This window comes from Dipteris shenzhenensis, chromosome 23 (assembly GCF_047967505.1).
Source record: "Dipteris shenzhenensis isolate YYH24624 ecotype China chromosome 23, Dip_SZ_1.0, whole genome shotgun sequence".
NCBI lineage: Eukaryota > Viridiplantae > Streptophyta > Polypodiopsida > Gleicheniales > Dipteridaceae > Dipteris > Dipteris shenzhenensis.
Window position 1 is genome coordinate 4,191,636 of NC_141618.1, and position 20,537 is coordinate 4,212,172.

Here is a 20,537-nt window from a genome sequence, read left to right on the forward strand (position 1 = left end):
TAATATTATAGTAAAATTTTTTGAAAAATAAAAGTTGTTGGCATTAGTTTTTTATAATACTAAATATCTCATGTTGCTAGTTTCAATGACTTAGATGATTTTCTATCTATGGTTGTTACATTCCAAAGCCTACATCTCAGCTAACCATTTTCCATACTAAAAATCTTGTTTAACAGACAAACAAGGTCCAAGATTGATGACAACATACTTCCTTCGAATTTGTATTCCAAAAATGACATTCTAGAATTCATGTTCTACGTGCTCCAATTGGCATTGCAGAGTTATAAGGACATGAAGCATCTGCACCGATCTATTGGACTCCACACAAGAGGGCAATCCTTTACGAATCGAAGGGAACAACTCGAATTTCAAATAAACTTTACTCAAACACCAACATGGATTCCATATCCTGGAACCAAGCCAATTTTGGAGCAGCCTAGTGATAGTGGAACCAACCAGCGAAGAACTTCAAGCGTTCCCCCACTGCACCATATACAGATACACCTCCATGAGCCTTGACGATGTTAATCGATTCTGCAATGTCCTTGCCATCAAGCTTCCACAATACATATTGTATGTCCCCTGTTTTCTCCATGGATGAGAGAATGCCAAAGCTACATTTTTACAGTTTGCAAGCACTCCATGATGAGGGTGTAGATGCTTGGGTGGAAACACAATAAGGCACTAGGGCAGCAGCAGAACAGCAGCAACAGATAATTGCCACAAACAGCCCTGCCTACCACTTGCTTCTTTCTCCTGTACTTGGCTTGTCACGGACCAATCTCATCCAGTATGTAAATGTTCATAAGAAACGTATAAGTTGTTGAAAAATGAAACCCTCTGCTGAACCATAGAGCAATCCTTCTGGGGGCGTATCATAAAAATCAGCCTTCCTTTTAGAAGGGCCTTCAAGTATGTAGCCTTGTACAGATCTTATTTGTAGAAATCTTCTGAATATGGATCATTCAGCAAAGCATTCATACCAGAAGAATGCAAGACCAGTACGAACAAAAAATTGACTGCAAGACCAGTACGAACAAAAAATTGGCTAAATGGCTGCCTTTGACTAAAAAACAGATTATGAGGGAAAGAAGGCTCTATAAATAAATACCTACCAAAGGGTGCTTTACAGGGTTTTTCCCTGTATGGGAAAGCTGATATATGGGACACAGGGAAACAACTCTGGAAACTGGACATGCTGCTTCCACAAGACAATGTGTATTCCCAAAAATGAGGCTTGGAGAATGGAATAAACTGGCATCCTGATTTCAAATACTTTGAAGGTGGCATTGATATTGTATCTTTGGATGAGTTTCAAGGGCCTGTTGCAGGGCAAGGTCTGCTCTAACACCATCCTTGAACATAGCACTGTAAAGACTAGAAACAAAAGACGCAAGCTCCGTTTCCTCTTTTTCTTGCCTTTTTATCCTCTGCTCTGTTCTCTCAAAACCACTGTCTTCCCAATCACTCTCAGGAGTTTCTGAATCAACTTCTTCTTCATCTTCCTCATCCCCAATCACAAAGGGCCCAGTCACTTTATCCCGTGTGAAGCTTGTCAACATGAAGGTTGCATCAGAAGCCGCATTTTGCTGTGCTGCAGGGAGTTCAAGCAAGGATGCAATTACGGCCTTTGCTCCCGCATCTAAGAAAGCTTTCACCAAAGGAGCAGGTGGTCCAAACTTTGCTGTGCAGATCACAATTCTGTCTCGCCATGCACCAACCTAGACCATAAATACAACAATCAATAGCTGCAACAAGAGAAAATCATGATGGAAAAACTCTAATTTGTTTATAACTTTAAAGAATGGTGCAAGCCCTCACAAGGCAATCAATGCCATCAACCTACCTGTCTCAGGGCTAGTAGCTACCAGAAAAATGGTTTTTGTGTGTGTTTTTTTTGGGGGGGAGAGGGGGTTACATTTGGAAACACTATTAACCAAGGATACAAAAACTTAATTGCACCAACCAGTATGTCACCTTGATAGGCTTCAAGCCATACTTAGGGGAAATGGAAACGTTTCGGGATTTCTAGGAGGGCTGAAGCGGGGAAATGCCATGTCATGGGGGGTGGGGGGTGGGGGGGTGAAAAGGGGGTTTTGAGCTGAGCACACACACATTTAGAATGCTACAGCCTACCTGTAACTTAAAACGTAGTGCATAATACATACCTAAGAGAGAGAAATTGCATGAACACAGGACGGAAGAGAGGGCTGAAGCAGGGGGCTGAAGGGGGGTTGAAAGAGTGCTGAAAGAGAGGCTGAAAGAGAGGGCTAAAGGAGTAGAGGCTGAGCTTTGAAGGAGGGCTGAAGGGGAGTGGATGATGGAGGAGGGCTGAAGCAGCCTGTAGAAGTGAAAGGACTTCAAAGGAGTGAATGGGGCTCAAGGAGGGCTGGAAAACCCTTATGAGTGCAAGAGGCCAAAACAAAGGTAGAAACAGCGAAAGGAAGCAGTGGAGGGGGTGGTTGTCTAAAACGGCACGTTTCAGACACCGTTTCAAAGTCTGAAACATTTCAGAACTGGACCCTTTCTGAAACGGCATTTCGGGGCAGGCTGAGCTCTGATTCCTGAAAAGCGTTTCAGTGTAACTATGCTTCAAGCTATTGCTTAATAATTCCAGTAAAACCTTCAACCACCTCATGCCTATTAAAAGCCTATCAAATTGTAGGTCAGCACGGATAAGGAGTTACAAACCCTAGCAACTCTATTTCATGTCTCGCACATTCAGTTTCTAAGAGCAGGCTTGTAACACAGTGATGGAAACAATTTATTCTTTTTACAAGCAGTATTAGGATGCTGGGTTGGCGGTTGAAGGAATTCATTAATAAGCTATTCGGAATCTACATTTATGCCCAATCTCACAACTTAGTAGCATATTAGACATACTAAAACGTAAATTCACTGTACCCTGTTGCTAGCAATGCATACTGTTAAGGCAAAAACATATTGAAGAAATAATTTTAGCAGTGCAGCTAAGAAAAGCACTCAAGTGGCATAACCCATGCAGTTTTCCTATATCTCGCATGAAACCAAAATAAGATGGGAACATGGCCAGCATGACACCAATATCAACACATGCAGTCCAGAGCGTGAAGCTTATAGATATTGCAACTGCAAACACGTCTCACCATCCATCGTACGTCTTCAGCAGTCAAATACGCTGATGGAAGAGTTCTTTGAAACATGTAAGATCCAACCTCTCGATCATCAGCTAAAACCTGCAATGTGCCGTGATTAAGGCTTTAATAAAGAGTAATTTTAATCAGACACAAAAGTCAGACAGTCAAGACATAAATCTGCCATAAATGCACACCACTGGTGATCTCCACCTTTCTTTAGAAGAACTCACTGAAACAATTTTGTTTATCCCTAGAGAAATAAACCTAGAAACAGAGGAGATAAGAACTAAACAGGTCAACCCCCGATTTCTGTTTATACAAGAATATTCCTCTCATAATCACAAATAGCACGAAGAGCGGAAATGGCATTTATCCAAAGATCTGCAATACTGATTGGATCAACACAAACAATGGGCATTCAAGATGATGATGGAGCCTAGCAGCATGAAATGAGGGTATGGACCAGCCATGTAGAAATGATGATATGAGGATCAGGACCAGCCATGTATGCATGATGATTACCAGACCATGATGACGATTCAGAACAGCATACCGTGGAAAGCATGATGACCCCTATTGGGAGCGGCCTGGAGTTTATTGGAGCATAAGCATGATGCAGCACAAGATAAGGAAGGTTTCTGAATTCTATGAGATTCAAATGTCTACTTCTGAAATTTTTAGCTAGGGTTTGTCTGTTATTTCTGAAACTAACTGGCTGGTATTGTAACAGTTGCAGCTTGTGGAGTTACCATTTGTATGTGAATTAAATTGGTTAAGTAAAGTGACATGTCACAATTAATTAGCTTGTACACTAACAAGACCCAGAAGTTTGAAATTAATCAAAGTTCAGTTCAAAATGTAGCTAGAACTATAGCATACAAGAGGAAATTCAACATTCAGGCCCATCTGCTCAACCAATGTGTTGTAGATAGCATGTTACAACAAAACATAAACACACCTAATTGTTAAAGATAATTTGTTACTAACGAAAGGTAACATCTGAGAAAATCAAGTACTTGATTACCAACCTGTGTTTGTCGTCCAATGAAACGATAAAGAGTTCTCCCTATAAAGAATTTAGGAAACTCTGATACAAGGCCAGCAATGGTGAGAATCCTGGGAAGCACGGCATCCCTCTTCTTCAATTTATTTCCAGATGAGAAGCGCATGCTTGCTATAACATTTTGCAAGAATGCCTCTGCAGATTCACCTGGTTCAGCTACTGCAAATATATCGCTCTGCCAGCTGCAATTTTAAAAAAATATCAATTGTAACTCTGCTGAGTATCCGAAGGAATCCCAGGCTTGGTCTCTCATTGAAAGGAGACGTAAAATGTATCTGAAAATCACTGAAATTGTGACTGGAAACTGGACTGTTTAATAAACAGAAAGTTTACCAACTGTTTAATCAGAACTCTTACCTCATTATCAGGCCAGCAAAGTCACTTTGAAGTGCTAGATGTACAATACCCACTTGAGGAGAGCTTTGCAATTTTCCATTCAGCAAGGAAACTGGTCCAGACAGCTGTCGGGGTCCTAAAGGGGGAGATTTTGGTGGTGAGTGTGGTATCTTCCCTGCAAGCATGTGGCTTTGACCACCATCCAAACTCAGTGGAGGAACAACTTCAGGATGCCCTAGCTGAAGCAAGCCTAACTCTGGACTATGTAGCAGTGGGCTGCCTGGGAAACTTGCAGAAAACAAAGGAGATGTAAATGGAGTATTCACAGAAAGAGTTGCATTAGAAGCTCCATAGCTGCTGTTAAAGCTTTCCAGCTTGATCCTATGTCGAGCACAGAAAGATTCCAATGTGCGAGTGTGTCCACTGAGCTTCAGAAACTCTGAACTTCCCCATGCTTCTACTAAAAGTACTCTCCTCCTCCACCCTAGACACGGTCCAAACTCGTCACCTATATTTGCCAATGTGAACAAAGCATCACACAGCAAGTAGAGTGTACAAAATTAGCTTGAGGTTGGCCATCCCTGGCAAGCCACAACAAATGGTAAGGAGAAAAGAAAGGTTAACAAAAGAAAGACCCCTTTTCCCACCTTTACCAACTGGCTTTGTATTCCCTGGGCCAGAAGAATGCCTCAATCTCTCTGCCCATTGATCTTCCTCTGGCAAAGGTGGCACAAGACAATCACATGCTTTTTGAAATGCGAGACTATTGGCATCAATGTATTCTTGTGTTGCAGTCTCAAGCTTCACCCAAACAGCCGGGTCTGTTTCATCCAGCTCCATCCCACAACTGTCATCAACTGCATCAACAGATATAAGACAAGTGATCAGTTGCAATCAAATCATAAAGTTCCATCCTTCCTGACTTACTGATGAATTATAGCTCCCTCTGTTGCATTGACGACTTCATCCAAACAAGCTAAATGCTGATCTATGTATAAGCAATTCAAAAACTTTGAATCGAAAACATATATGTATATTTGTCCCCCATTGTCAGTGAGTATGGAGTAACAAGTTATACAATAACAAGATATTTATCGTTTGCAATCCCTTGATCATTGTTAGTTTGTTTAAAAATTATGTCCGTCACCTGGGTTAAAGCGAAAATAGTGTATGTCTGGTAGCATTGGTAGTAGAGTATCCAAAGCTTCCTCTACACGCTCGACAGAACACGCACTCTCGATCAAAACTTGCCCAGTGTCCAAATATCGCCAGCCTCCTTTTCCTCTAGGCTGTGACATTTTCACAAAAGTTTTAAAAGCCACAACTACAAATCTTTTTCCTCCCATCTAGCAGGATCACAGTTGAGTCCACACCTTTGTTGGAACATTGCCACACCCAATAGAGACAAGGCAACCTATTGGAGTGTCTGGCCATACAAGCTGTGCTTCACGGATTGCAATGATAGTTGGATTGTTAGCAACAATAGCTCCATCCTGCCATCGGTTTGTATCTGATAAAATATGATTTTGTTTATCAATCTAACACCATAACACTAGAATACATCTAGCTTTATACGTTGAGAATTTCAAAAAATGAAAGTCAGAAAGAAAAGAACAAAGAGAGAGATGTAGAGGAAGAGGGCACACACGAGAGAGAGAGAGAGAGAGAGAGAGAGAGACTTTAACAACAATTTGTCCATAAATTTAATTTTGCAATCATCTCTCTTATGCTTGTGAATTCTCTTCCAAATTGAATCACAACATGCTTGGCACATTTTGCAATTACATCCTTTAATCTGACTGTATTATGTTCTGAATTGTGTCCCTACCACATGAGAAATCATCCAGATAGTATGGCGCAGCAGAAGATGCTCGTATAGCTTCCCAGATATAATGCTTACAGCTACCAATGAATGCACTTCTTTGATTGGGCCCAATCTGAGTTGACAAAGGGATGGCTGTCGCAGGAGTTCCAGAGACGGAAGCTGCAGGACCTTCTGTTGTCCAAGCTGTTGTTTCAGGAGTGCCCACAGGATACTGTCAGAGACAAAAGCAGGATAAATCATTTAGATTGCACTCTAATTGTAAAATATCTATGATTCAAACATTTGTCAATTGACAAATATGAAGTTCTTCTATTTGTAAGATTTTTTGAACAGACTCTATTCAAAGGCCTTTTTAGGATGTTACTTTAACATTGACTTACACAATTCATCAGCAAAGAATGAAGGGCAATAAAAATTCACTCTGAGATGTTTGGAGCTGATGATAATTAGGATAAGCAGATAATGTGAGATTTGAAGAAAACTGAAGTATATTCGACAATGGCTGAGCAAAAGCTTTAACGATGTACAATTGCATGAACAATGGGGGGGGGGAGGGGTTGTTGATGCAAGAAGTATAGTACAGCCGAATTGTTTAGCCTTAACTTTCAAATTAAAAGATGGCTGCAAAGCTGGAAACATTATTTAGCACACAAAGCCCTTAAGCCTATTAAAGTAGCTTGCACAGCGAATTTCTTAAAAGAAATCAATCACTGATCTAGCAGAATCCTATTTCTGGCAGGTAAACTCAAGCTGGCTAAGTCGATGCTGTCAGCTACGTCCCTATATTTTGTGCCCTGTTGCTGGACCTCGCAGTCAAGTGTGGCTCTGCTCAAGCATGTGCCAAATTTGCTTTGGGTTAATCGGGATCACAACCCAAGCATGAGCAATGACAGTCATGACAAGGACACTGATGAAGATATGTGGTCCTGGAAAGGTTGGACTTAAGCTCACAGTCCTACATTGTTAAGTTGGAGTATGGTTCGCTTATGAAGCACAATGTTTCTAAGCCAAAGTAGCACACTGTGGATTACTGCAGTTGTATGGAAAGAGAGGAAGGAGGACACTTGGAATAAAAGTCAAGCACCTAAAATTAATTGTTTTCCCTCAATGAATGGTCTCCAAAGGTTAAGTCACTATAAATCTGCTGAGGAGCACTAAATTGAAGAATGTGACCCCTGATTGTCCTACATGCCCCGCATGATGGAGGATCTTAACCATTGCCTATGGGGGTAACACTTGACTTTCAGATCAATAATCGAAAGGCGCTTCACAGGATAGACCAGAAGCGATCCCTCGAGACTTCACGAGGCCTGCATGGCATCATGTGAGTCCTTATGGATCATGTGAATTCTTGAAGACCTAGAGGTTCTACAAGAGGAAGCAGTGGAGATCTACTACGACAAGCAGATCCATGGAGAAATAGAAAGTCTTGCGTTTTTCTTATCCAACATGCCAAAAGATACAAGATACAAGTAGTATTGAGCCGCATCCTTATCTTACAATTTTTTGACCACACAACTCATGCACCAATTTTCATGTATTCACCGGCCCCCCTTGGAACTCCCCAGTGACAGTCCTAGGAAAGGTGTTGCGTCCCCTTCATAGAATGGATATCAACATGCCTGGGTCCAAAGTGTTAGATTCTCACTGTGCCCACCTGTGAGCCCCCGATTTGAGGGGACAAGGGGCAGTGAGAGGTAGGAGGGCTGGGAGAGAGACTCAGGCCAGAACTGGAGGGAGGATACCATGGCAAATATAGGCGACCAGCACACGGGCTGGTCGCAGTCTGCAACAGCAGGAATAAAAGGGGCTCTAGGCCTCACATGGAGGCACCAGGAGCAGCACTGACTGGCCGCCCAGGGCGACCTTATATAAGGGCCTGTGGCTGGCCAAGTCGGCCCAACCAGGGCCACCGACCAGAACCAACCCTGGTCGGTTTATGAGGCCCATGTGGTCGGCCACCAGACAAGGTACTGACCCTGCTGGTCGGTCACCTGAAGGGGCCTGGGCAGAGCCTATAAAAGGCCCACTTCTCCATTCAGCCCAGCATCCAGTGCGAAACTGAAAACCCCTCTCCAAGGCTGTGTTCAGCACTCAGATCTGGGGCAGTTTGTAAGAGAGAGAGTCCATCAGATTTCTCCAGCACTCTGCTGTGTTTTGTACTGCTCCCTTGGAGCTATTTTCTGCCCACCATCCGGTGGATGAATATACTCTCTCTCTCTCTCCGTCTACATTTATTTCTGAGTGTGTGTTGCTTGCATCTGTGATCATCTATCTGAGTTGAGTGTGTAAGAGTTGGAGAGATCTTGGGTGGAGGTTTGAGTGATTCATTCCCTCCTATTTTCTAACATGGTATCAGAGCCATAGGCTCTCAACTCTTCTTCATCAAAGCACTCTCTGAAGGAAGGAGTCCCTTGGCAGAAAGGCGATTTTGTTTTCAGCTCAAGCTAGCACGGGAGGTCAGTACATCTTTGTTGCTTCAGTTTTTTTTTCAGTTCGCTATTCACCGAGATGGATCAGCGTTCATAAGCCTCTACACCCACTGCTCGTCCTTCCTCCTCCTCCAGTCATCTTCCTTCTTCATTCATTTCCAATTTTGGTGAAGCTGGAAAGCTTAATGGGACGAGCTATCCAATTTGGAAAGTCAAGATCCGAAGCCATCTGGTGGCACGGGCGCTATGAAAGATAGTGATTGGTACCGAGATGAAGCCGAAGGACATTGTGGACAAAAGAGGTGATGTTTTATTTGAAGCAGATGCGGATGAGCTCACTGCATGGGAGCAGAGGGATGCTCAAGCCTTAGCAATGCTGATTGGCACGACAGCAGATGCTGTGATTCCTCATATCCAGTTGGCAGAGACGTCTTCAGAGGCGTGGGCCATACTGAAGGAGCTGTATGAAACCGATAATACAGCCCGTATCATTACTCTTCATCATCAACTTTATAATCTTGATATGAATGAGGGTGATAGTGTGCATGACCATCTGACAAAGGTGGAAGTCGTACGGGACCAGCTCGCAACGATTGGTTAGAAGGTGGACTCGAGTCAATTGGCGTTGCTCACACTCCACAACTTGCCACGGAGTTTCAAAAGTTTTGTGACTACGGTCACTGCGGGTCAACGAACTAAGCCAATCACTTTTAAGGAGCTTGGCCCACTCCTGCTTCAGGAGGAGGCTCGAGAGAAACTCTTTACGCAAACCGACGAGAAGGCATTAGTGGCCAAAGACAAGCCTGGAAAAGGCAAGCCAAAGGAGTTCAAGAAGTCAGAGGACGCTGACCGAAAGAAGAAAATGAAGTGCTTTTACTGTGAAAAGCTTGGCCACTCCGCCAAAGAATGCCGAAAGAAGAAGGCAGATCAGAAGCGAAAGAGAGAAGCCATGAACAAAGAAGAGCCTAAGAATGATTCTGCCAATGTGACGACTGGGCAGTTGTTTTTAATCAGTGAATATTGTTCAGCGTATGCAGTCAGTGAAGGAAAAGAGGGTTGGTATGTTGACAGCGGTGTAGAAGGCTAGAGTTGAAAAGGAGACAGGGGAGGATGTCAAGACGTTCCGTACAAACAGGGGGGGAGAATTCACCTCAAATGAGTTCAACACATTTTGTCGCAAGCATGGGATCAAGCGACAACTCACCACAGCACATACTTCTCAACAAAACAGGGTAGCCAAGAGGAAGCATAGGACCACCACGGAGACAGGGCTTGCTATGCTCCGAGGGAGGAACCTTTCTAAAGCCTATTGGAGTGAAGCTATCAATACAACCGTACACATTCTCAACAGGACCAAGACGAAGGCCGTCAAGGACAAGACTCCATATGAGGCATTTTATGGTAAAAAGCCCTCTATCACTCATCTTCGCATTTTTTGTTCTAACGCATGGGTGCATGTGCACAAGGAAGACAGGACCAAGCTTGATTCCCGGAGCAGAAAATGTATCTTTGTTGGGTATAGCGAAGAATCCAAGGCCTATCAACTCTTCGACCCAGTAAAGAAGCAGATCCTTATCAGTCGGGATGTTGTCTTCGAGGAAAAGGCACCTGAACCCCAGGAGGAGCCTCAGATTGAGGAGGAGGAGATTGTTCAACCCCCGAACCCACCCCGCCCCAGGTTGACCATCCAAGAGGTGGTAAAATCAAAAGCTGATGTTCCACAAGGTACTGAGGAAGAGCTGGCTATTCTAGAAGCAATTTCAGTTCCTCCTCTCACTGAGAAGCAGAAGAGGTTGCCCCAATGGTACCTAAGAACATTGGAAGACTCTCGGATCACCGAAATACCTGAGAGTAGCAGTTCTGAATTGCGTCGGTCCCAACATCTTCAGAAGATCCCATCCGTGAATTTTGCGTTGGTGGCTCAGCTTGAAGAGCCAAGGACCTTCGAGGAGGCTACCATGCAGGCAGAGATGGATGCTATCCTGAAGAAATCCTGAAGAACAATACCTGGGACTTAGTGGCCAGGCCCCCGCAACGGAAAGTCATCGGCACTAAGTGGGTATACAAACTTAAATACAAATCAGACGGCAGCTTGGATAAGTACAAAGCAAGGTTAGTGGTCAAAGGTTTTGCTCAAACTGAAGGCATAGATTATGATGAAACTTTTGCTCCCACAGCTCGCATGGTTACTATCCGGACAGTGATTGCCCTTGCTGCCCAATTCCAGTGGCTCCTTGATCTGCTAGATTGTTCTAGGAGTTAATCAACCTCACACCGCTTATACCCTTTTTTTTCAATAAGAAGTCCCATTGTTAAACAATTTTCAATTAAGGATTCACATTTTGATCCCTTAGCATACAACTTCTCTTACATTAGGACTTCCAAGACAATTTAGGATCTTCTTCATTTTTAATGATTTAGTATACACAAGTATATCAACAAGGAAGACCACCAAAAGATATCCTGATATAGCTACATTTTGGAATGTTTTGTGTTATTGTAGTTCATATTTGAATCAAGGTTTTTATAGGAGTGTGGATGTTGTCTGTAAAACATTTAAATCATGTTGCAATCATGTAGCTCCATCTTAGTAGTCATTTGCCACATAGATTTTACATTTTACGTAATGAGCTGTACGCTGGAGATATCATAGCCAAAGAGTGTGGCGATGTGATGTGTTAGTGTGTAATACTAGTACTAGTTCATGTGTGTGAGTCATGTGTGAGTGCCACGTGTCATTATGGTATCCCACATGCACTAGGTGCTAGTGTGTGAGTGAGTAGCCTATATAACGCTTGTACTTTTCATGATTTTTCAAATGGACGTGAAGTCCACATTCCTTAATGGAACCCTGGAGGAGGAGGTATACGTAGAACAGCCACCGGGCTTTCAAGATCCAGGGTTCCCATTAAAAGTCTGCAGGTTGAAGAAGGCATTACACGGGCTGAAACAAGCCCCCAGAGCTTGGTACCAAAGGATTGATGTATTCTTTCAGAAGATAGGGCTAAGTCGGAGCCCTTCTGAGGCAAACCTCTACTTGTTCATTGAGAAGGGGTTGCGATTGGTACTCATCCTCTATGTTGATGATCTTATCTTGACAGGTGACCATGTCAAGAAGATTTCTCAAGTCAAGGAGCTACTCATGTCTGAGTTTGAGATGACTGACCTTGGGTTATTACACTACTTCCTTGGGATAGAAGTAAAGCATGCCAAAGACAGGATCTTCATTTCACAGGAGAAATATTGCAAAGAACTTCTGAAGAGATTCCAGATGGAGGATTGCAGGATAGTAGTAACTCACATGGAGGTCAAGCTAAGTGTTCACGACACATCCCAGCCGGTCGATACTCCTTTGTACCAACGATTGGTAGGAAGTTTGCTTTAGTACCCTTGAGCTTGTTGGTTTGTCTAAGGATCTTGGTTCTTAAAATCCTTTCTTTGAAATAAATATGTGCTTGGTTTCCCTTTCGAGTGATAAGACTTACGTCATTTTCATCCCAACCGATTTGTAGCAATGCCTTCTTGTGTTGGATAATCTTTTCCTCATCAATGCATTCCTCTTCCTCTTCCATTTCAAAATAGCTAAGGCAACTATCTTGCAATCCCCCAATACGTAAAATCTTATTGTTACTTGCTATGGCTTACTGCTCTCTTACCTTTGTATAAACATCACATTTGTCGATCTTGTTATGTATTGTTGCTGTAATTTCCTGTCCCATGGATTTGAGCTGAGTGGTAGCCATTTCTTGGACCTTGGCTACAAGTTGTGGTGTAGGAGTTGCCGTATTGCATTGCTGTAGGACTTCTTGGATTACCTCTTGTCTGCCTTCATTCTTCATTTCTGAAACTGTCTTCTTCAGGGAAGCAATGCGGAGCTTTGCTTCTTGTTGTAGGAAGTAGATCCGCTCATGTGGATCAAGCTTGCTTTGAAATCTGTGAAAAGTCAAGGCATAAGGAGAAGGTGTCGACACCATGGCAACGTAGGATGGCTTCTTGTTTGCTGGAGTCAATGGGAAAAGCTTCGTCTTCGGGAACTCCATGCTAGGAAAGACCTGTGCAATCCGGGACCCCTTTGTTGAAGCTAACACCCCAAATTGAGCCAAGGGCTCAGCTCAGCCTGATGTTGGGTTGGACGACGACCCCCCGCTGTTGCGAGACTTGCTACGGGAGCTAGCGGCATTGCGGGCTAGCGGGGACACAGAGAGAGAGAGAGAGAGAGAGAGAGAGAGAGAGAGTTGATTAACATCTTCGGGAGGCCTCGCGGGCCTATAAGGCAAAGTACAAATCATAGAGTACAAGCCACGGTGGGTTGAAGCAAAGGGCTCGATAAGGCCCTTGTAGAGTGCTACGTTAAGCTAAAAATTTTCAAAATATCAAAAAAACTCAAACATGCAATGGCTGGTACACCAAATACATATCCGGGGCCATGGTGGCTCTCTAATGAGACGCAAATATGTCACGAATCTGTCTGTCGAGCTGCCTCTCGTTGTGGCGGGAGGCATGGTTTTCATGATCTCTATATCCGAAGGCCATGTCAAAAGTGACACCTCGACTCGAGCGGCCTCCGTTGAGTAGAGCAGGGATGGATTGAACCTCTATCGTGCATGCTCTAGTCGCCCTCTGTGTCACTAGCTCCACCTCTCCACACCATCCCTTCCTCCCGCTGATCCATGTTGCCCTCATGTCAATTATCTCCTCCTCTACCCCGTTGTGTCATGGGGCTAATCGAAAGCATAGAAGTCTGTGATGTATCGCTGTGGTGGTCGATCTATCTCCTGTGGTGCTGTCACTTCCTATTGTTTGATCTGCTATGTTAGAGACTCTCTCTGTCACCACGTCTCCATCTAAAAGAGCCCAACGCAGACTTCGTCATGGAAATGGTAGCCCAAACCCATGTTCCACATGAAAGAAACAGTGGTATTGCCCTTGGATCTCATAGTACGCAGGCAAGTACATAAGAAGTGCTCCTCTGTGGCAAGTACATAAGAAGTGCTCCTCTGTCTCCACCTCTGCCAATGTGCAGAGCCTATAAATCTGATGTCTCTAGGTGTGTCTGGGGCTCTCCTTGCCTCAATCCTCACATCTGTCCGATGTCACAATGCGTGTGAGACTCGTCTATCCTCAAGATACTGGGGCTTGGTAATCACTCCATCCTCTGATGCCATTAGGAAATGATCGTGATAGAACTGGATCTTGGTGGGAAAATCCTAGTTTCCATCCCAAGTCCATGATGTATAGAGCTGGAGTAGATCCAACCGTATGATACGGTTTATCTCATCTCTCGAGATCTGGAGGGACGGGGCATCCAAGTTGTACTCAAGGAGGGGAGGGCGGCGAAATCCATCTGGATACCCTAACAATCAAACCATTTGGATATGCGTGAACCCCACTCTCGATCAGTTGTCTGGATGACTCTATAGGTGTGGCGTTGTTTTCTTATGCGGTACGGGCCTCATATGTGCCTCGTTCAAGAATGCAATGTTGTCCTCTGTTTCTTCTCCTAGGCGGATTTTGTTCAATACTTGAAGGAATGGTCCTGGCCTTTGGTGCATTGGTCTACTCAGTTCGTAGTATTGGATGTGGCTTGCCCAGCAAGAGCCAAGTATGTTGCTGTTTCTTGAGTCTTGGGAGAATATCCAGGAGTCCTTCACGAGGCTTGCTTGGCACAGGTCTCCACAAAGCAGGACATCTACCCCGCCGAATGGCTTGTCGTGGTTCTGTTTACCTCAGTCTCCATCTAGCAAGGTCCATGCCCTATGGAGATATGTCACTGTCTGGAAGATGGCATCAATCTGAAGTGGTGTCATAGCGAACTTGCTTGTATGATCTGATGGGGGACTAAAGACTTACTCCGAATCATCCTTAATGCCGAAGTCACCTATAGCCTCTCGAATCTTGCCACTCGATCACCGATCGGTCACTCCCCCAGAAGGGTGTTGAATACATAGCTAGCCTCACTAGGGTATCGAAGAGCCATCCCTTCATTGAGGGGTCCTCCAATTGTGCTTGGAAGCATTGTCTCTTTAGTCGAGCTAGAGCTCCTTGCCCTCATGTGAGTCATGCGCTACCTACGTGAGTCATCGTGAAAACTCGCCCTTGGAAGATTGTATGAGAAAGAAAGAAAGAAAGTTTATTAAAGTCTTCAGAAGACCGATGGGTCTATGAGACTGTGAAAAACCTCGTTCAAACAAGCTATGAGGGTGGAGCTACTAAACGAGCATCCACACCAATGTAGAATGCAAAACTGCAAAATCATAGTACTAAAAGTACAACTACAACATAGTCATGTCAGTGGTTGACTACCTCATGGATGAAGCTCGCCAAACATCTCTAATCTGTGTAGGAGAGGAACCAAGACAAAACCCCAAAGCTATCTCTGAAGAGACAGTAGAAATGCCCTCAGATCTCATAGTAAACAAGGCACCTGAGATGAAGTGTTCCTCCGTCTCAACCTCCAGCATGTCGCATAATGTGCATATGTGCCTCTCCCTGGGTATGCCCTCTGCTCTGCTGCTCTCAATACAAAGTCTATGTGAAGAGAACCAGAACTGCCTAATAGAGATCCTCAATGAGTGGGGTAGGTGGATCTGTGTATATCCTAGTGGGTCAATGAAACCCTCCTCTGTGATGTGCAAGCAGTGATCTCTGTAGAAGCTAAGCTTCATTGAGAGCTCGCTCGATCCCAACTAGGTCCGGAATGTGTGTAGCTGCAAGAGATACTCACAGATTACTTGGTTGACCTCGTGTGACAGGAGGGGAGAAAACGGAGCATCCATACTGTACTGGAAGGAAGGAGTCTATCCATGTGGAGCCCTAGTCACTCAAACCATCTCTCAGTGCGTGCATACCAACATCTCTGGTCCCCCCTTGCTGAAAGTGCCAGACAAAGCTAGCCAAGGTAGTCTGATACGCCCAAAATAGTAATCCCCGTACTCCCTAACTCAATGCAGATACGTGATGACCTGAAATGCAGCATTTAGCTGTAATGCGGATGACCTAAACTCAGCCTGAATGATCTAGTGAGAAACATACGGCTTACCGCGAATCATCCGCGATAGCATGAGAACCTGTAGCCGCTCCACACGAGCCCACTCTGTATCCGACATGTCTGGCCCCCAACAAGGGCTTCCATACATCCTTGCTGAACGGACCAAGGAGTCAAAAAGTAGCCCCTTGGTCCGTAGTGCGAGTAGAAGCATTGTCTCTCTAGTCTGGCCAATGAAGCGTATCCCCTACCTAGGCGGGCCTGCATCGCAGGTCTCATAGTGAAGATGGGTCTGAAGAAGACAACCCCAAGATACACGTATGACGAGACTATCTCAACAGGTGACCCATCAAACATGAACTGCTCCTGGTGCACAACGGCTCGAGATGTATTGAAGACCATAACCTTGGTTTTACCAAGGTTGACCTTCAAATCATGAGACTCACAAAAAGACTGTAGTGCATCAAGGTGTCTCTAGAGCCCCTTTTCTGAGAGAGGCAAAAGTGCCACGTCATCTGCATACTGCGATATCTAGATCAGAGTGCCAACAAGAGAGCATCCATCCCCCCCATATTCGCATCACTGTCTCGAGCTCGTCAATGTAGAGGCCAAACAGGGTAGGTGATCAAGGACACCCTTGTTTGTCCCCAATAGTGCTCATGATCTCGTCTGTCCACCCCGACCCTGCCCGACGGACTCTACCTAAGAGACTCTCATTAAGTGCCATGACAGCCCAAATGATCTCCTGGTCATAACCCAAATCTTGTAGGCGTCGGAGGAGGCGGGCTCTCGGGACCGTATCAAATGCTTTGTGGAAGTCCGACACAAAGCGACAGTAAACTGTCTGCTTCCGTGCCCTCGTCTCTTCGATGATACACCTGAGCGTGAGAATGTGATCCATGGTCCCATGATCCCACTGGAATCCAGCCTGTCCTGCTGCTCTAAGTCCTCGACACTTTGCGAATTGACAGACCTCAAAATCGAGCACTGATGCATAAATCTTGGTACATGACATGCCCAATCATAATGGTCCTGTAGTTCTCCGAGCTCATGGGATCCCCTGCCTTGTGGATGGATGAAATAGTGTTAATGGTCCAGGTGTGTGGAAACCCCAAGCAAACCGCTTCATTAAAGAGCTTTGCTAAGATCGGGGCTAGGAGAATAATCCCGTATGCAATGAAGTCAGAGCATAGTCCCTCATGATCCTTCGCTCAGCCATTATGAAGTTTCATTACGGCATCCTTCACTCCCCCGTTAGTGAAGAGAGTGCAGGAAGTGGGACGTGGTATAAGTGAGAGGTCAAGGACTGGCTGATTTGGGATGTCATATAGTATGCGTGCATAGTTATGCCAGACCAGAGTGTCAGTGACAGGTGAGGGGGACCGTCCCTCTAGAAATCTCTGCCAGAAGTCCTTAGAGTTGTTACTAAACGAAATGTTCAGTAGTTCCTCCTTGTTCCAACGAACTAAATCTAGTTTCTTTCTACGTACTAGTCGTCTCTAGTACGCTCGAAAAATTGTTTTTGGCTGCGAATCTGAGCCGACGGCGTAAAGCCTTACACTCATCATCGTACCAGCTATTACAAGGTACGGTCCTGGGTGGTAGTGGGCGGGTGGAGCGAGTGGTGTGAGGAAAAGCGTGAATCGCAGCCTTGTGTAGTGAGCAGGTGATTAGGACAACGTGAATCGCAGCCTCGTGTAGTGAGCTGATGATTGGGACAGCGCGAACCTCTAATAGGGGTATGAAGTCAATATAAGCGAGACGTATATACAGACGGTCCAAGTAAATAGGTGAGTGATCGTGGTCAAAGCGTATGTCATGATAGGTCGAGTAAAAAATCAGTGGAGTGGAAGGTGTTGTGCAACGGGGAGTGGAAATACTAAAGAATAGGTAGGTATGATCAGCTCCTAGGGGAGAGGTGCTACACTAAAATCAGTGATGCGAGATGTAAAGGCAGGGGATCCCATAATGTAATCAACAACGCTAGAGCCTCCCCCATGTGGGAAGCAGGTGAGACCACCTGAAGCGGGCCATCTATCAAGACCATTATAAATAATGAGATCATGCCTCTTGCCGAGATCCAAAAGGGCCTGCCCATAAGATGTGACCGGACCTCGTCTATCAGCCAAAACCCGTAGCATACATGTACGCTCAAGGTCAATGTCTGGCAATAGAATGAAATCATCCCTGAAATCGAGAAGTGGTACCTGGCAGGCGCCTGTCCTCGCATTGAAGTCCCCAACTAGAAGGACTTCTCCGCAGCTCAAGAAGTCAACAATGGACTGATAGAGGGCTGCAAATGGAGATGTCTCAACCTCATCTCGGATATCTCTAGCAAAGTGGGAGGTCTCAGGAGGAAAATAGCATACTGCAACAAACAGATCCTGGCTGTCCATGTGTTGGATCCAGATCCAAAGAAACCTCGAACGTGCATCTCTCAACTCTACTGAAATGGTCCCCAAAGGGTGAATCTATAAAGAACTGCTACTCCTCCTGACCCTCGTACTCCCCCTGTGTTCCTAGTCTCATCTCTTTAAGCAAACTCCCGTGTGTACCCACTGACTACTAATAGTGGGCGCTCTAGACTCTGATGTGTCTCTGTGTAGAAGACTATGTCGCGACCTGTATAGAATTCCGAGAAGTTCCTTGGATCTGACCATAAGGTACCATTATGGTACAGGATAGGGTCTCAAAGATCTAAGTCTCATAGACCCCACCTCCCTATGTGGGAGGGGGGGCTGATGCCCAACTGGGGCCTGTAAGAGAGAGAGAGAGTGTGTGTGTGTGGGAGGGGGGGCTGATGCCCGATCGGGGCCTAAGAGAGAGAGAGAGAGAGAGAGAGAGAAGAAGAAGAAGAAGAAGAATATATTATCATCCTCTGAAGACCAAAAATCGGCCTATGGGACCTGAGCAATACAAAATCCTCGTACACAAAGACTCCTCCCTTGGAGGGGAGGGTTTTTTTTTTGCCGAAAAAACAGTGCTAATTATATTACTTCGAAAACAAGATACAAGAGGTCAGCATTGCAGCTGACGGGCTGCGTTCACGAATCGGACGCAGCCCAAAAGGTAACAAAAGTAAAGCTCTCTCTCACGGAGGGATCAGGCGAGTGTGAATGAACAACCAGAGAGGTGGTGAGTAGCGCCACTGAAGGCCCTGCGAAGTATGCTCGAAGAAGAGGCCCTGTGTATCCCAAACCCGGAGGAAGCGTCTCCGCTTCTCCCGGCCGGCCCGGGAGTCTCCCTGTATCTGGTCCCACTGGCCTCTGAGGATGTGAATAATCTCACTCCAGATGTCAGTCATGATCTGGGCAGTCGATAAGGAGGTGCCACCGAGGATCTGCGCGCAGCGCGAGGTCCAAATGTGCCATCCTGCGATGCTGCTAATAATCTCCCAGACTGGCTGCCTCTCCTGAGCTCCTGTGCCAACCTCTGCCAGGTGCGATGGAATGCTCTCGAGCGGCCCCCACGTCCCCTATGTGATAAGGAATGTGGGGTCCTGCTGACATGCCTCGAAAAAGTGATGAAAGCCAAGTGCGGTGCTGCACCAGCAGAACGCGCCCCAAGTGATCAATCCTAGCTCCAGTGCTGCGCGAGTAAGGATCCCGAGGTCCACCTCCACACTTCCTGGGCGCGAGTGCAGCTCCATAGACAGTGTTTTGGTGACTCCTCGTCCTCATGACAGATCTGACAACATCCATCCTGACCTATCTGACGCAACCAGCTCCCCACTGGAAGACCTTTGTGGGCAAGAAGCCACAGGAAGTAGATCTTCCGCGGCCGCCAGCTCTCCCACAAGGCCTTCCAGAAGGCCTGCAAAAATAACCTGGAAATACCCTGTGCATACCAACTGGGCCGCTGGGTGGGAGGACGGCTCTGCATCCTCCCGAGAACTCGCCTGCCCAATGTCGTGCTGTAGGCAAAGAAAGAGGTCCCCCTGACCTATCACAATCTCTCGCCATCTCCACTCTCCTGGGTCCCAATCAAGCTCTGACAAGGCCCGCCCCTCCCAAATCCAGAGTCGCCAAAGTTGCAGCTGATCCTGCTCTATGCTAGGATCGGTCCGCCAAACCTTTCCCACGAGGCCTACGACCCGAACCCTCTGCCATGGGAGTAGGGGGTCGATGAGCACATCCTCTCTCCTGAGTCGGCCATCCCCCATAATCGCGAAGAAGAAAACAGAGGAGTCATCCATCCGACCTGCAACCACCAGTGGGATGCCACGGGGGGTGAACTATCCCAGCCAACGGTCATCACCAGGCATGAGGATCTGATACTCGGGTGGAACCAACCAATCAGCTGGAATCGCTCCGTCTATCTCCGTACGTCTCGCCTAAGCTCCACGGGCACCTCCAGTTGCGTCTCCTAGATCAGCGGTCTCCAAATGTCTGTACGTGTCCCTCCAAACTTGAAAGGACCGGGCTGGCCCCCGCATCCAGCCGTCCCACCTGATGTGTGATCTCTCCCCCAACTGAAGGCCCTCGGCATCTCTGACCTGATCGTTCCAGATAAGCGGCTGGCGATCGATCTCCTCCTGACAGCTAGGAGAGGACTGTATGAGACTGAGGCGGAGCGGCCTCCAAACCGAGAGAAGGCTACGAACGAGTGGAGAGCGGGACTGAGTGAGCGGGACGAAAGTGGAGATCCACCTAAGGGACGGTAGCCACTCTCCACCTCGGCGCGGGACACAAGAACTGACCCCCTGCTGAAGTAACATCTTCCACGTTTGCTCCCCCGGGGTCAAACCGCGGATAACTAGCTTGCCAGGCAGGGCCTGGCT

General features: G+C 46.0%; 1 protein-coding gene across 2 annotated transcripts in view; it reads right to left on the reverse strand.

The window, feature by feature from the left end:
• Nucleotides 1–217: 217 nt before the first annotated feature.
• Nucleotides 218–20,537, reverse strand: part of LOC147886884 (phospholipase A I-like protein) — a 47,891-nt gene continuing 27,571 nt past the window's right edge. Inside the window, exons 11-19 of one of the 2 annotated variants that reach the window (XR_015543198.1) lie at nt 6,344–6,551; nt 5,889–6,025; nt 5,663–5,804; nt 5,163–5,372; nt 4,537–5,023; nt 4,145–4,361; nt 3,126–3,215; nt 1,116–1,721; nt 218–1,019 (exon numbers count right to left, since the gene is read on the reverse strand). Coding sequence is in view for 1 of the 2 variants with exons in the window: in XM_087394180.1 (XP_087250306.1) it covers nt 1,269–1,721; nt 3,126–3,215; nt 4,145–4,361; nt 4,537–5,023; nt 5,163–5,372; nt 5,663–5,804; nt 5,889–6,025; nt 6,344–6,551 (1,944 nt within the window). In the remaining variant the exon portion in view is untranslated. Of the gene's footprint in view, nt 1,722–3,125; nt 3,216–4,144; nt 4,362–4,536; nt 5,024–5,162; nt 5,373–5,662; nt 5,805–5,888; nt 6,026–6,343; nt 6,552–20,537 lie in introns of both variants that reach the window. The other variant, XM_087394180.1, reaches the window with a different exon arrangement.